The following is a 14980-nucleotide window of genomic DNA, read 5'->3' on the forward strand; positions in this document are numbered from 1 at the left end:
GGAAGCCCAAGTAGAATTCACTCGTCAGATATACCAAGAAAGTACATCGTAAACAGGAAAATAATAAATAAATGGAAAAATAAATTTTACTGAATTTTGCTGGTCTAAGCATCATAATATTTTAACATGAAAATCCCTTTAAGATAGTCCATCTAGCAGCCACATCTTAGCAGCAAAGCTCACTTCACCCCACAGCTAAATAGCACTATCATAATTGGGGCATAATAAAATCAAAGATACTAGTGAAATAAAACAACATTTATTGATCGTAATGTTCCTGATGTACATTAATCACAAAAAAGGGAACAACATTAGTAAGACCTCAAGTCACTTAAAATCAGTCTCCATTCAATAACAATTCAACAGAAGCACCACTTTCATAATTACACCATTAAGTTACCGCACATTCCACACGGATCAGTATGTGGCTTCAGATAGCTATCAGGGTAAATTGAGGACTGGTGTGCTTCATAAGCTTACAGTTTCCACTGGCATCATCAACATTTGAGCTTTCCCAAACACAAATAAATCAGAAAGAGACCCCAAAAAACCAAAACCATGATATCAACAGAGCATTTTTTCCCACAAATAAAACCAAATATCCGTCCTTTACTCATGACATGAAAACTATGAGTGTAAAATATGGATCCACCACTGTTTAATTCAGTCAGCAACTGAGCCTCCAAGAGAAAGAGTAATTTTTATTTGTAAAGATAGATTGGCCGTTTTTTGATTTTTCAGAAGTTCCTCTGATGTAGGGATGAAAAGCAATTTCACATTTTAAGAAATCGCTGCAGAAAAGTGGGCTTGTGTGTCACAGCTGAATCAAAACATTAAAGAGCCTCAGGAATGTGGAAATGATAAAAAAAGTACTTTTTACTTTTCCTTCAGCCTATTTACACAGGATTAAAATATTTATTCACATGAATTTACATAATATAAATCTCTGCAAAATATGGAGGGGAGCTGGTAGAAGGCCATGCTTATAGACAACGGCAGTGACAGCAACTGGTCCAAATTAAGGAAAAATATATATTACTGCAGACAAATACATTAAGTAACAAAAAGACTTATACAATAAGTATTAGCAAACCAGATAAAGGGTTCACTAAAAATGGCAGAGGATAACAATGTAAATAAAGATGTAACAAAGTTAAACATTCCAATGGCTTGCTAAAAATTCAAGGGACATGATTCTTTTCAAAATGGTTAACAAACACTTTTCGTAAAAATCAAGTCCTTTCACAATGTGCCATGTTCGTAAACTGCTGATTTCAAAACACTGACACTTCTTAGCAAATGAAAGTTAAACAAGAAGTGGGCGACTCAATCTCAAATTAAGCTGAATCTTTCCACCATGCTATGAGAGTAACGTAACATTTGAACAGGCAGTAATGACAAAGTGAACTAAATTTAAACACTCCAACACACTAATTTAGATCAACAGAGTTTTACTTTTATAACTCTCGCAGCATGGGGAATATCTGCAGCTCCTTATAGCCAGCCAAAATTAAGCCAATAGCAAATCTATAATTGTCATTCAAGTATTATCACAAAAACATTTACAACATAACAAAGAACATACCATTTAACGGATGAGGATAAATGTTACCATCAGAGAGATTTCTCATCAGTCATGAGTTGGTGTGCTCCAAACTTGTACAGCTGCTTGTCACACCTCGAGTTCATTGTACACGGGCTCTTTCGTTAACAGCTGGAGAGGAGAGGCGTTGAGCACAACATGAGTCTAAACGGGATGCAATGGGTCTCACAAGGCGCACTTTGTCCCCGTCATTGAGCCTTTCTCGCAACACCTCGGGCTCGCCATGCAGTGATGAGGTTCCAAGCAAAATACACTGAGAACGAGTGAACTTGCACTGCCACAATGATGAAGGCGTACCACAACATGGCGTATGGATAGCCCTGGGAGGAAATGGGCATTCCATTAGTTTTTCAATTACCATCATCAGAAATCTCAACGATAGTACACTGTGAGAATATGAATGAGACTCATTAGTTACTCAAGAGTGTTTCACATACCAAGGATATAAATTACTAAAGAAATTATTCGAGTTAGCTGTTTGCAACTTCTGACCCTTTGCCACAACATGATATACATATACATATTTAGATGAATACTGCATAAGAATTTGGCGAAGATTCACTTAGACCAAGATGTCCCTCAACGTGGCTGTTTTCTTACTGAGTCGCTTTAGTGATTGCTTGGCATTAGGCATTGTGAGATTAGCTTGAGAAAATGTGTTTCACCCACTCTAAAAAGTATGTTTTGTTGAAGGGTAGTACATTTGTTGAAGTGATATGGGTTGATTCTAATATAGGGAGAAAATTATTGTCATGGTTTGTTTTTCGTTAATCCTCTCATTTCTAACATAAGAGAGCTTCATTATCTCCACTTAATCAGAGAATCAGTTTTGCTGGAAAACAAATTTATATGGTTGAGATCGGTAAGAGGGAAAAATAACTCTCTCTCAACTGGTATTTTTGGAAATGGATTACTTACTTAAGACTTATGCTATTCTCTTGGAATTTTCAGAGTAAGCAGAGTAGACCCTGTTAAATACATATTTGCCTGTACCTCCAATAATAAAAAATTACATCTGAGAAAATAATCAAAGGTTACAAAATTAATTTTGAGACAGAAAAATGTGGACTATTGCCAACATTATAGCCCTGAAAATTCAATGTTATTTTCAGATCCGTTTCAACCATTAGACACATTGTGAGATAATTCACTGTACTATGAAAATGGTTGAAAAAATGGAATTAAATTCCAGGGAGTATTGAAAATTTTTCTCGACTTTTCTAGGTCTGTAGAAACCTTATTACTAGTCCAGAAATTACTACCAGAATTATTATAGAAATATTTCTCAAGCCAGTTCTCCCAAGTCTCTAGACTGAGCAGGCTGGTGCACAGATTTAGGGGCTATGAAAATTGTGTAGCATAAAGCTTCTATCTGTGCTAATGCTTGTAAGACTATGAACTCCAAATCCACAACAAGCTTTAAAATGGTAGTCGGTAAGCAAACAGTGGTTTGAAATAACTAACATTATATATTTGTTTACGCTCCTTCTTAAATGGGAATGTGCATCACAGTATTGATAGGAAAAATAATAAGAATTATTTTCCATTTTTTAAAACCATCTGGATGATCATGTATTCCACAGAGGAGATATCGTTAACGCGTTCAGCACCACTTTGGTCATAAGGACAGAAACATGTACTTTGTCTCCACGCCGCTTTGGTCATTATGACGGAAGAACAAGCCTTTCTTTTGGCTACTCATAGCACACCATCAGTCACAGATACTTCGGCCATGTGTATATGATGTGACAGATGCAGTGTGTGTAGCTGAATGCACACACACGAAAACTCACATGGAAAGGATCCATGTATTAATATGAGAGAAAAAAGAAAAACACGTCGGCACAATGGGCGAATTCGTCTAAATGTCCATGGCAGGGAACTTGTTAAACACCTAAAAATTACATAACTTTAAGAACTCTGAGAATCTTGATTAAAAGTACTTAAATATACCTGCAGCTACGTTAATTATGGTGGCAGCTGTAAAAAAAAGTAAAAAATTTAACTTTTAATGGTAGAAATTACCACCGAAAGGGTCGAGGCATGTTGTTCGCATAAAATTCAAGGGAATGGATATCAAAATTGTGATGCAGGCCGTTTGGATTACGCCAGGATGGGTTGGGTTAGGGTATGGTGGCGTGTAACGGACACCAAATCATCATTCAAAATTATATAATGTCCCAGCCAAATTTTAATCGACACTGAGCAGGCAGGTCTGTAGTCATTTATTTATTTATTTATCACATCCCCCGTAAACAGCACATAACGGCCTTTTACAACGAGGGTTTCCAATATTAACAAAGTACAACACAAACATCCATGCCCTGGATAGGGATCACCTACCCAGGCGGGATTCGAACCCACGACCTACGGTTTGGCAGGCGAGGACTTTACCCCACCGCCACCGAGACCGGCAAATTTAATTTAAAAAAAATTTAATTATGAAGACCGGGGATGAAAATTTCCCACTTTTTTCATTTCCTTTCTGACGGATGTCTCATAGCAGCATTTTATTTCCGATTGTCTTCTCTCATTTACGATAGCTGCCGCAGCGTAAAAGTTACCCAACGACATCACGATAAGTAGCGTATTAGTCATTTTTTTAATTGTAGTCTCTATGCTTTTACCTATGCCTACGGTTGTTCAGAATGTGAAATAATTCATCAATCCTACATTAGGTTTTAAAACTAAAAAAATTACGAAAATTGACATTTTGATAAAAGTATACTGTCACTGGGTTGTGGATCTTAAATCCTGCAGCACAATATATGAATCCAGTAAGTGTGGTTTCAGGTTATACCTCAAATATCACCTCTGTTACATTATTGACACGAACAGCTGATATGCAACCATTATTAAAAAAGAAAAGTACTCTACTTACTGCCAAATTAAGTATTTCAGCCTTTTTAAGCTCATCCCTACATGTAATTTCAGATAAACATGAAATGAAGACAGAAGAAAATAATCTATTTACTGCAGTAGCTCCTTCCCATTTCTATCTTTTGTCTTTGCCTTTGAAAGGAAGAGTTTGTACATTAATTGGGAGTAAAAGGTGGACTAGTAGAAAATCACTTACTTTCCCTAGTAAGTAAGGCACCTTAAACAACATTATAGTGTCTTACAATGATAACACAGCAAAAATGCAGTCAAAAATGTGATGGGAGTTACAAGCACAAAAGCACTTCTCCCTATATAATTTTAAGAAAAAGAATATTAAATCATAGAAACACACGTTTCATCCCTTTACAGCGAGTAGCCAGTCACGGCCTTCAAATAAGTCACTATGAAATCGTGGTGTTGACAATAATTGTTCTAGAGATTCAAAAGTAAAATCTTGGCATTTCAGCTTATTTTTTCAAGGCTATTGAAGTAGATGAAGTAAAAATCTGGAAGCAATTTTTCACAGCATTATTAATAACTTAAGGATTTACCCTGTGAAACCTTTCCAACATGGAACATAGAAGTACATATTACACTTCGCGCTTGTTGGGTATTTCCCCCCCTCCCCTTCGGCGAGTGTCGCCTGCTCGGGGTTTTCCAAGGTTCGGCCATTTCGGCCCCCTTTCTCGTGGTCTCTGCCAAGGGGACTCGACTCGCACCCTTTTGTAGTGAGGACAGTGCCGTTACTTGAGGGTCAGTAACCCTCAGACCCTATCATCCATGCCCTTGGCGACGGCGTGGGATTCATTCAGTGCTTGACGAAAACCGGGAGCGTGTGGACGCGGAGTTTTGGAATGCGCTTCCCTGTAAGTCGCGCGCGAAATAAAGGGAATTCCATTAAAGGTGTCCTCGCCCTTCATTTTATCATAATCCGGGGCACACGTACCCGCGCGCACATCTTCTGAGCCACCACGGACCAGATTGCGCAAACAGCGCTGTTTCACAAATTATGCTTAACCCTTGAGCTGTACTAAATAGATAGCAAGTCTACCACTATGTGCAGGAAAATTAGCTAAGGGGGGGCAGATCAGGAAAAAGACCCCAGTACATAATACCCTCCCAATCCCTTCCCTGAGGACCCACAGGGAACAACCCAGGCATTAATGGAAGGATAGGTGGAAAATCATACAATTTGGTGATTTCGTTTCATCCACAAAAATCTACAAAACTAATATGAAGTTTGTTTTTTATTTTCTGTATAATTTGATACTGAACCACTAAGAAAATCAGTTGATATTTACCCACATTAGATAACACTCCTCTACTCATTAGATTTATCATCTCCAGTCACGAGAGCTTATTGGACAGATAGGCTGGTACCTCAATGGAATGGAATGCGACCACTAACACGTGAGGGAGCGACTAGTTTGGATAAGAAGGGAGGGTTGCAAATTCATGAAAGAAAGAGTTTGGGCCATTAAGATAAGATGTGGCTGCAAGAGCAGGTAAGAAGAGATGGTCAAATGTGCTTGCACGTTTACCACAAGGTAAACTCGCACATATATGTACCCTTCTCGTGGCTGCAGGGTTAATGGGCTTGGCGCAGGTTTCATGAAAGAATTCATTTTTAGGTAGATGAAACTAAATAACGGAAGCAGAGCCATACCCATTAAATATAAATAGGAAACTTTACAAAGCATAATACTTTTTATTTGCCATTTTAGTTCAAAAGTGTACATTTTTGGCTGAAAATTAACTGCTTAAAACGAATGCATGGCCTGAATGATTGAAATAAGTCTGGCAGGTAAAATGAAGAGAGGAAGTCTTAATGCTGAGCAGGGGCGCAGCCAGGAATTAAGGCCTTCGGGGGTTAGGTACAACTAATACCGGGGTAATACCCACCAGGATAAGCAGTAGGTGCGAGATTAATAAAATTGCGAAGTTTTAAAGATAAACGGTTCAAAATGGTGAGTTTTTCGGCTTTCTGAGGGATATTTCATTAAACCTTACACTATTCTATTAGTAATATCAATCCAATGAAGTAAAATGGATTAAACTTAAAAATTTCTCTGAGCTCTGGGAGAATTTTTAACCCCCGAAAACGCCTTGTGCCACTGATGCTGAGGACTATTTGTGTTAATGATGTAATCATTGCTGGCTTTTATCTTTGAGTAATATTGTCATATTAGTGGGAGTATGACGTCTATATAATTATCCACAAAACATTTATTTAATCCATTCAACACATTTAAGTGTTGCAACTGGTTGGGTTCAATAATAATTACGTGGAAAATTACTAAGTCATACAAAACCCCCACTCACATAATTGTGTTAAGATTAAAGGGCCTTTGCATGCAAAGTTTTAGCAAACTTAAAAATTCTGCTGGCATAAAAATCCATCTCAACTGTAAGATCACTCCTGAACAGTAATAATTACAATAAAGCCGAGCTTTATTTCATTGCAAGCCACATAATTTCAAGGCAAGCTTAATAATACAATACTTCAATGACCGAGAGAAAACTGGTGTTTACCTTTCTACCACAATATAGACTTTCAACACTTCCATTGTTTCCCAAATTTAACTATCAACTCATATGGCAATGCTTTTATCTCTCTAAACGTGTTGAAGGTGCAACATGACCAGAAATGACTCGGGGCAATGGCCATGGAAAATGCACCATGTATGAAAATATAATAAGCCACATGCACAGCAATCTATCAAATAAAAGTACTTGATATAAAAAAACTCAATCGCAACAATAAAAAACTCATGACAATTTAACCATTGAAATTTTCAAGTGTGTATTCAATACGTATCCCACGAAATGTGACCAATTTTTTCCAGTTTCAGTATCATAGCCACAGAGCATGTAATACGTGCTAGTGTGATCTGTTATGAAGGCTATTGTCAGTTCTGAACAACTATCCTTCTCCTGACAAATCTTTCAAATATAAAAGTTTATAAAACTAGAATAACTCTGAGATACTCTTCCTTACCCATTATCTGAGTAAGAATTTGATTTCCTTACCTGCCAAATGAAAACTTTGTCTCTTTCACCTGACACCACGTAGGCCCAAACTTCACTGAAGTAATAAATAGCAGCATATAAAATCGGCAAGAATCCGAATAGTGCAATTCCTCCAATGTATCGCTGCATTATACTGATGCGGTTGCGGCGGGCAGCTGACAGTCCCCAAAAGGAAAGCGGCAAGGACACACACCAAGCATATTCCCACCACAAGGGCTAGAGTGACAAAGGGAGTCACCATAATTAATATCAACAATATGTGAGCCAATCTCCAATGAGCCAAGTTCAAAATACCAAATGAGGTAACATCAAATGCTAACAAATTCTTCTCGATTGGTATGGTAAGTTAAAAAACCTCATCAAAACAAAAGACAATGCCTCGGTTATTAAAGATTCAAGTACAGCCTGAAAAGGTTAAGCCGTTAACTCTACACACTCACTGACCTTAGGTACTTGCAACTCTTCAATTTCCAAGATAAATATATCCAATTCGTCCAGAATATCAGCAGACAGCTTAGCGAGCATCGCAAAGAAGAGCAAATAGTGAAAAAATATACAGTACTTGAGTCGAGATTTGTTAAGGGCACTGAAATAAAAAAAAAGTTTTAGGTACTCCGAAGAGGGAACTTGGAATCCTTAATCTTAGAAGTTCACGCAAATAAAAGGATATTGTAATTACATTGGAGATAATATTGTTTTGTCAGGAATTTCAGGAAGCCTTGCCTGCATAGTTAGATAGATAGGAGCTAAATTAACGGCGCCTGTTCATCGGCCGAAGGAGGGGGTACTAACTTTGGCATCACTCCCCAGCTTTATAAAGAGGGTGATGTCTCAAACTGTTTTTAGTGCAGTGAGCCAAGTGGCCAGGTACTAGTAAAACCGCTGGAGCCAAAGAGGCCCAGAATTCAATTGAACATTTACCTGATCTGGTACTGAGCCGCCACTCTTTGCCGGTGCTCAAAATCAGTACCGTCAGTGCCCATTATCACGGGCCCTCCTTTAGAAGCCATTCTTGCGAATTGTATGGAAAGTTATGCCCCACACTGCTCTTCCACACGCTCGTCTAAGAACCTGGAAATATTATTTTCGCAAGGGAGATCATTGAATCTTTTGCTGCAATATGCTGCCACTATACGAAGAAATGGAGAACTATATGCGCGTGTTCAGCGGTATTTTTATTCGCTCGCGACCTCTGAAGTGTATTCGTGGCAGCTGGATACCGAAGTTAAGCTAATGTAACCTAATGCCTAACAGAACTCGAAGTCAACATACATACAGTTTGGCTGTAATGGTAGAGTTTTTAGCTTTCAATTGATATTAATTTTAATTTATTTTGCGCAAAAGTACTGCGGGCGGTGTGCGATCAATGCCGTTCCATGTGAGACGGAACTACATTTTTTGTGAATGTAACAAATAATAGGAAAAAAATATGTAACTCTTCGCAGGAGATTAAGAATAGTTGTATGAAATGAAAATATATTAAATATGTAGTTGAATTGCAACCGCGGTACAACAAGGACAAATATTCTATATTTACACCATGATGGTAAGCTATTAAGCGTCTGCTTTTGAAGCACTGGTCCTGCAACACAGAACTCTAGTTAGTGATATTGAATGTTTATCATGTTGATATCACCCGCGTGACACTTCCGTAGTCACTCGACAGTCCAAGCATAATTTATTTACACTGGTGAAATTTCCGTTAAAATTTAATATGAAACATTTATTTTGTTGCATGGGTGTCATTTATCATATAGTACTCGTAATGAGCATATTTCTTTCCTTATACATACGTTACGTAAATCGTTAAGTCTCATGAACATGAAGCAATCCACTCATGCCTCATCGCTTGAAAAAACTAGTCGTCAGGTATATGGCTTTCGATGTATCACTCAGAATTACAAAAAATCGGCAATATTAATTTAACATATTTTGAAATATCTTACCCATATAATGAACCGTTATTAAGTTGAAGCGCAGTGGCTAATGGAAGGAACAACTAATTACGATTCTCACGCTTCCATGCTCACTAAAAATAAAGATTTAATCTCCAATGTCTACCTCAACCTGCTCGCATTTTTCATGGGAGCGAAATTTTGTAATTAAACTGGGAATAATATACATCCCAAGTGATTGCTCGCAATGTACCACCTTTTCAAAAGCGAATGACTCAGACGCTGCCGCACGAACACGGACGAAATATATCCTTCCGCGGTAAGATTTTCATTTCGAAAAGTAGTTCCCAGATTCTCTTGTTTCGTGGATTATTTTGTTATTAAGTTTTTGAGTATGGTGAGAACTGCTGCATGATGGGATTCTGTTTATTGAGTTGTTTAATTATAATGTAAGTAATGTGCACAATATTCCCTTGCAGTGGCAGATTTTGTTGTTATTGTTGCGGATGGATTTACAATCTTTACCCTAACCTCCTTTCGCGCTATTGAAGTAGATATGCGAAATAATAGTGAGTGGTGGAAGATAGTAGTACTATGCTGACCCTTTTTATCAGCAATTGAGGTAAGTTTAACGCGGTAGATGTGATCAATAAAGTGATGGAAGGATTATGCTGCTCAGTGGACTGGCTCTCGGAGAGTTTCGGAATCACGTAGCGAAGTGCTGGCCGTGTTTGCGGCGGCTGGGTGTTGGCAGCGAGAAACGTTCGGCCTAACATGGCTGCAACGCAAGCTGAAAGCCAGCAGCAAAATGAGGTGAATTGTGAGCAAGTGCAGCAAGACCAGACTCTGGATATTGGAAATACAGGATTACAAAATGGAACAGAAAAGAATGGAGGACGAGGATTATTAGCGCCTGATAGTGTGGTTATCAATACGAAAGCTAAGTCTCCCGGCCAAAACAGCCTTCCTGTTGAGATGAGTCAATATCGGCAAGAGTCGGGTGCGGGGCCGCCTCTTCACAATAGTACTGGTAATAGCGAAACGAATACTAATAATTCCGATGTGGACGGGGGAAAACTTAGCTCGGAAGGTAAGTCGTTCACACAAAATTCGGAACCAAGTGCAGGAAGTGACGGGAATTTCGTTAAAGTGTCAGAGAGTGGTGGGCAAAACATGCAAGGATTTGGTGTTACCCTCTCCGCTAGAGGGAACTATCATCCCGATCAGCAACACGGAGTTGGAAATCCTGTTCAAAACAGTGCCGACACGGGTAACCTTCACCAAAATCACCCATTTAGTCAATTTGGCCAACAAGGAATGAGGCATGGTTTCCCCCAGGCTACGAAACCTATTCCGAGCGGGCCAATGGTGCCCCCCCGACCACCTAGTGCTGGCCCTAACGTTGGTGGTGGTGGTTTCCCACCTCATGGATCTAATGCGGGTGCGTCAGTCCCTGGTGGTCCCCAGCAGCAGCAAAGGTTTATGTCAGGGCAAAGCATATCACAACCAACCGGGCCCACTCCGACCCTTAATCAACTCCTTCAGTCGTCTAACCCTGCTGCAGCAGCAGCAGCAGTACATAGATATCACCAAAATAGCGGTTATGGTGCCGAGTATGGCCCAGGAACTGGTGGAAATATGCCGGGGTCACAGAAGGGAGGAGTAGCCCCAAACGTCAGCGGTGAGCAGCAGTACAATCAGAGTTGGCCGCCCCAACGTCCACTTGCATCATACAGCCCGCACCAAGTCGCATCTGGATACAGGAACCAACCTCAGGTAATTATTTTAAGTTTCATTTACGGAATCATTGTACTAACTGTGTATGCATGTAATGCTACGGCCCCCGGTCTTGGACATTTTAAACTTGTTGTTCACTGATATCACGTGCTGGAGTGTGAAATCGCTTAGTATTCCACGTTATTTCGTTGGAATCAATGTACCAGCCGTCATTGAGGATCAATATTGCTACATTTCATTTTGTTTACTCGCTGAGGATAGCTATAATTTGTAATTGTTACTCTATGTCGTAATTTCTTTCGTAAGGTATTGCCTCTAGATACTACTCAATGTTTGGTGGTGGTATAGAAGTCATTCACCGTATCTGTGATTATTGCATTACGCATTGCTCTAGGGCTTTGATGTTAGCTGCCGTCAGAAGAGATAATTAAGTGTATTTTTTCCTTGTTTTGCATTGGTAAGGCCCTTTGGTTTTGGGATTTATCATGAAAACTTAGTTGGAAGACGTCTGAGAATGCCATGTAACTGGGAGTTTGAAGTAGCTTTCCACGTTTACTGATTACGTAAATGTTGGTATATATGATTCTCCAACCTTGGTTATTAATTGAAAAGAAGTTGGTTAATTGTCATCGTTAGATTGGAGGAGTTTATTTTCTGTTGATGTAGTATTGCGCATGACATTATTTCAAGTCTTGCAGTCGTTCTGCCTTGACGAAATTCTCTGGCCATCTTTGCTCGAGAGACTGCCGAGTTCACGAAAATTACAATATCGTGTTGCCGGGTTGAGAATTGCGAATACAGACATTACTTCTTGTATCAGTTCAAAAATGCGTTTTATGCTCATTTTCCTCCATTCATGAAGCTTTATGATTAAATAATCTTTGGAGTTTTAGTTTTTTGTTACGCCAGCGTTAATAGCTTATACGTCTTTTATTTTGTTGGATTAGAGATTATTCTTCCATATTTATATGCTGTTTTGTGCTAATACTGATAAATGGCATGAAACGACTTAGAAACCATTGCGTTAATATCGCTCTCTGTCCTTATGACTTTTGTGTTTCTGTAGGTTCCCTCTTCTTTGGTTGCTGTGGAAAATGTATGTGAAATGCATAGATAGTACAAATTGTCATCATCATTTTATGTTTGTCTGTTCTGGTGATTTAGTTAGGTGATATTGTTACCAACTCCCTTAATAATTTTCTTTATGGCATGAAGTTGGATGTATACCGGCTTATTATTCCTTAGATGAAATGTAGGTATTTTGAACAAGAATTATTTTTTCTTTTGCCAATGCATTATGTTTGGCATTTGGTACATTTCGGTTTCTATTTATTAATGTGTTCGAAAGTGCATGGAATGTTAGTATAGTCAGCATTAATGGTTTTTCCTCGTTGTATTTCACATCATCATTACAACATGTTATTAATGAATATGGAAATAGTAGCTGTAATGTGAAATGTGCCTAGCCTCAAAATGAATTCTATCTATTTTGCGTGTTTATGACAGTTGCTAGAATTGCTATTTTGTTTACCATATATGTATTATGCATGTATTCAGTCTGAAATTGAATATCTGAAGTTATCAGCTGGAGCAAATTTTATTTAGCATATTTCTGGTTGTTGAGTCTTTTTACTTATTGTACGTGTTTAGGCATTATTATTGATAGGGTTGGCCAAATGTGTGCTAGCAGTTGACAGTCACTTATTGTCATTTGAAGTTCCTTGAGTTGAGTGGTACATATTATATCTATTGTTCACTAATACCTAAGTAAATAGTGAGATTTCTAAAAGCCTCAGAAATTGTGTCATTGTTAGTACTCCTTTCACCTTCCTTTTGTTTCATATTTCGTATCCATTGCTGCTCTAATTAGATTTAGGGCTGTTGTTTGATTTCATGTGAAGAAATCTTGGTTATATGATAATATATGAATTTAATATTGGTCTCATGTCTCTTATTAACTAGTTTTACATTGAAAAAGAGAGCCAACTTATCTTGCAATTTTATCCGATTCATATGGGAATTCGATATCAGGTGATTGGTCTTAGATGATATTCTCTATTCAAAACTGAGAGAAAATCACCACCAATTTATCATCTCACACCAATATGTTGTTTTACTGTGTTTTTCACATCATCCTAAAATCTATTAACAAAACCATCTCATAATGTACTCAGTTCAAGATTACTATTCTTTGTGCATTGTGTAGCTCCACGAAGAATTTTGTTGACTCTAAATCCATAGGCAACATCAGTTCACGAATAGCTTTATCTAATTCCCTATTGTGAATCTATGAAAATAGGAATTGGTCATAAATGTTACTCAAGTGTGTGGGATAGGTCATCCTGATCTTATCATAAATCCCAAATAACTGTTTTTTACCCATGTCCCATAAAAATTATATTTGGTCATTTTTTATCCATAGTATGTTACAGATTCCATAGGCTTCTATGACTCTGAGGAAAATAAATCATGCCTAATTCTTCCTTACTCAATGGCAAGTAGAGCTGTTGACTTCAGAATGTCTTGCTCTTTTTCATCATTTCCTTGTGCCAAGGGTCCATTTGAATTTGGAGTTAATTCATTTGTATGAAAATGCTATCATGGCATGCTAATTTACCTCAATGAACTCCTATATCCATACTCCTGTGGCAATATTACCTAATAAGGTGCTCTATTTTATGCTCAATATTGTTAGTGATGAACTCTATACAGGCTGACTGTAATTATAATGGGATCAGAGAAAATAAAGACTTCTAGATGTTTGCGTGAACTACATAGTTCAATCTCACTGCCCACACTAATGTGTAATGCTTTCAGTTGTCCTATCAATTCATCACAGTGTTCATTGAAGCCGTCCTCATCTGCTTTTTTCATAAATCTCAGTTACTTCCCTTAGTGGTGATATTGTTGTCCAAACGTTTGGGAGCAATTTTTAAGGCTCCTTTTGTAGTTCCCTTCCACTGTGCCATACTTTGATGTGATTTTTTTTCTACCAAAATTGTGAACTGTAGTCAGTGGCGTGCCAGACACCCCCGCAGTCCCTGCATGCTGGGGGACCCATGTCCGATAAGGGTCCACTCTCGATTCTTATGAACTCATTTTGCCTACATGGTGGGGAGCCCAGAAAGTTACCGGTAAGCCACTGGCTATAGTTCTCTGTGAAATACTCGGCTGAATGTGTTTTAGCATATTTGCAGGTTTCGCTTTCTCTTGTTGTCCACGCTCACTTGTGTTACGCTTAACAGAGCTAGTTCATGTTTGTCTTTCTCCTCTTTTTTTATCCGTACATCTTTTCCGTTCATAAATACTTTCTTGGAGGCTTTTGCAGATCATAATGGTGAGTGTAATTTTGTCGGTGTCACCGCATTGGCATATGATATGCTTGCGGTTTCGTGACCCCTGTTGGTAATTTCTTTTGAGGTTATGGGACCATGTGTCATTATGCTTTTCCATGACTTAAGATGTAGTGTCAAGCTGGGGTCATTCAATGTTGGGTCCAACTGATGGAGCCTATCTTATTTTCCCCAAAGTATTTAGTTGGCTCCCATTCAGATGAGGAAGAAGCATTTTTCTTGGTTGTGATCTTGATTAACTAATTTTCCATATTAACCCTCATTTCTCTTTATTGATGATGTGTGCTATTTAGCATTTTGACGCTCTTAGTTTCCTTATAAACATTCAATTCATTGGTTTGAAGCATGTGCTTCTCCTTCCTAGTGGCTCAGTTTTTGTCTTTGCCATCTACCATCTTGCAGCTTTTTGGTAACTTGAAGCAATCTGTTATCTGTTGCGTTTAAGAGGTATTTGTCTGCTTCGTATAATTTTTTCCTGTTTT

The 14980-nt window shown here is 38.3% G+C and overlaps 2 protein-coding genes across 5 annotated transcripts in view; one reads left to right on the top strand and one right to left on the bottom strand.

Annotated features, from left to right (window-relative positions):
* Positions 1-243: 243 nt before the first annotated feature.
* LOC124169856 (protein jagunal) lies at positions 244-9657 on the bottom strand. Of its 4 annotated transcripts, none has more exons than XM_046548655.1 (5): positions 9460-9657; positions 8435-8584; positions 7958-8099; positions 7514-7729; positions 244-1923 (listed from the first exon to the last, which is right to left on the bottom strand). In XM_046548655.1, the coding sequence occupies exons 2-5, from the start codon at positions 8521-8523 to the stop codon at positions 1792-1794; spliced, it is 579 nt and encodes a 192-aa protein (XP_046404611.1). In that variant the 5' UTR covers positions 8524-8584; positions 9460-9657; the 3' UTR covers positions 244-1791. The 4 variants fall into 4 exon arrangements, with proteins under 4 accessions (XP_046404611.1, XP_046404612.1, XP_046404610.1 ...); XM_046548656.1 differs by lacking the exon at positions 9460-9657 and adding an exon at positions 9051-9397; XM_046548654.1 differs by lacking the exon at positions 9460-9657 and having other exon boundaries at positions 8435-9009.
* A 102-nt stretch (positions 9658-9759) lies between these two features.
* LOC124169523 (trithorax group protein osa-like) overlaps positions 9760-14980 on the top strand; it is a 95681-nt gene continuing 90460 nt past the window's right edge. Inside the window, exons 1-2 of the mRNA XM_046548154.1 lie at positions 9760-11184; positions 14157-14279. Of these exons, the coding sequence (XP_046404110.1) occupies positions 10183-11184; positions 14157-14279 (1125 nt within the window). The 5' untranslated portion in view covers positions 9760-10182. The remainder of the gene's footprint in view (positions 11185-14156; positions 14280-14980) is intronic.

The sequence above is a fragment of the Ischnura elegans genome, chromosome 12 (assembly GCF_921293095.1).
Source record: "Ischnura elegans chromosome 12, ioIscEleg1.1, whole genome shotgun sequence".
In the NCBI taxonomy this organism is placed as follows: domain Eukaryota; kingdom Metazoa; phylum Arthropoda; class Insecta; order Odonata; family Coenagrionidae; genus Ischnura; species Ischnura elegans.

Coding starts and splice junctions, on each gene's coding strand:
- LOC124169856 (XM_046548655.1), bottom strand. CDS start 8,523: ATGGCTTCTAAAGGAGGGCCCGTGATAATGGGCACTGACGGTACTGAT. Junction 7,730..7,957: donor AAGAGTTGCAAGTACCTAAG/GTCAGTGAGTGT, acceptor TTGTCACTCTAG/CCCTTGTGGTGGGAATATGC. Junction 1,924..7,513: donor ACAAAGTTTTCATTTGGCAG/GTAAGGAAATCA, acceptor ATTTCCTCCCAG/GGCTATCCATACGCCATGTT.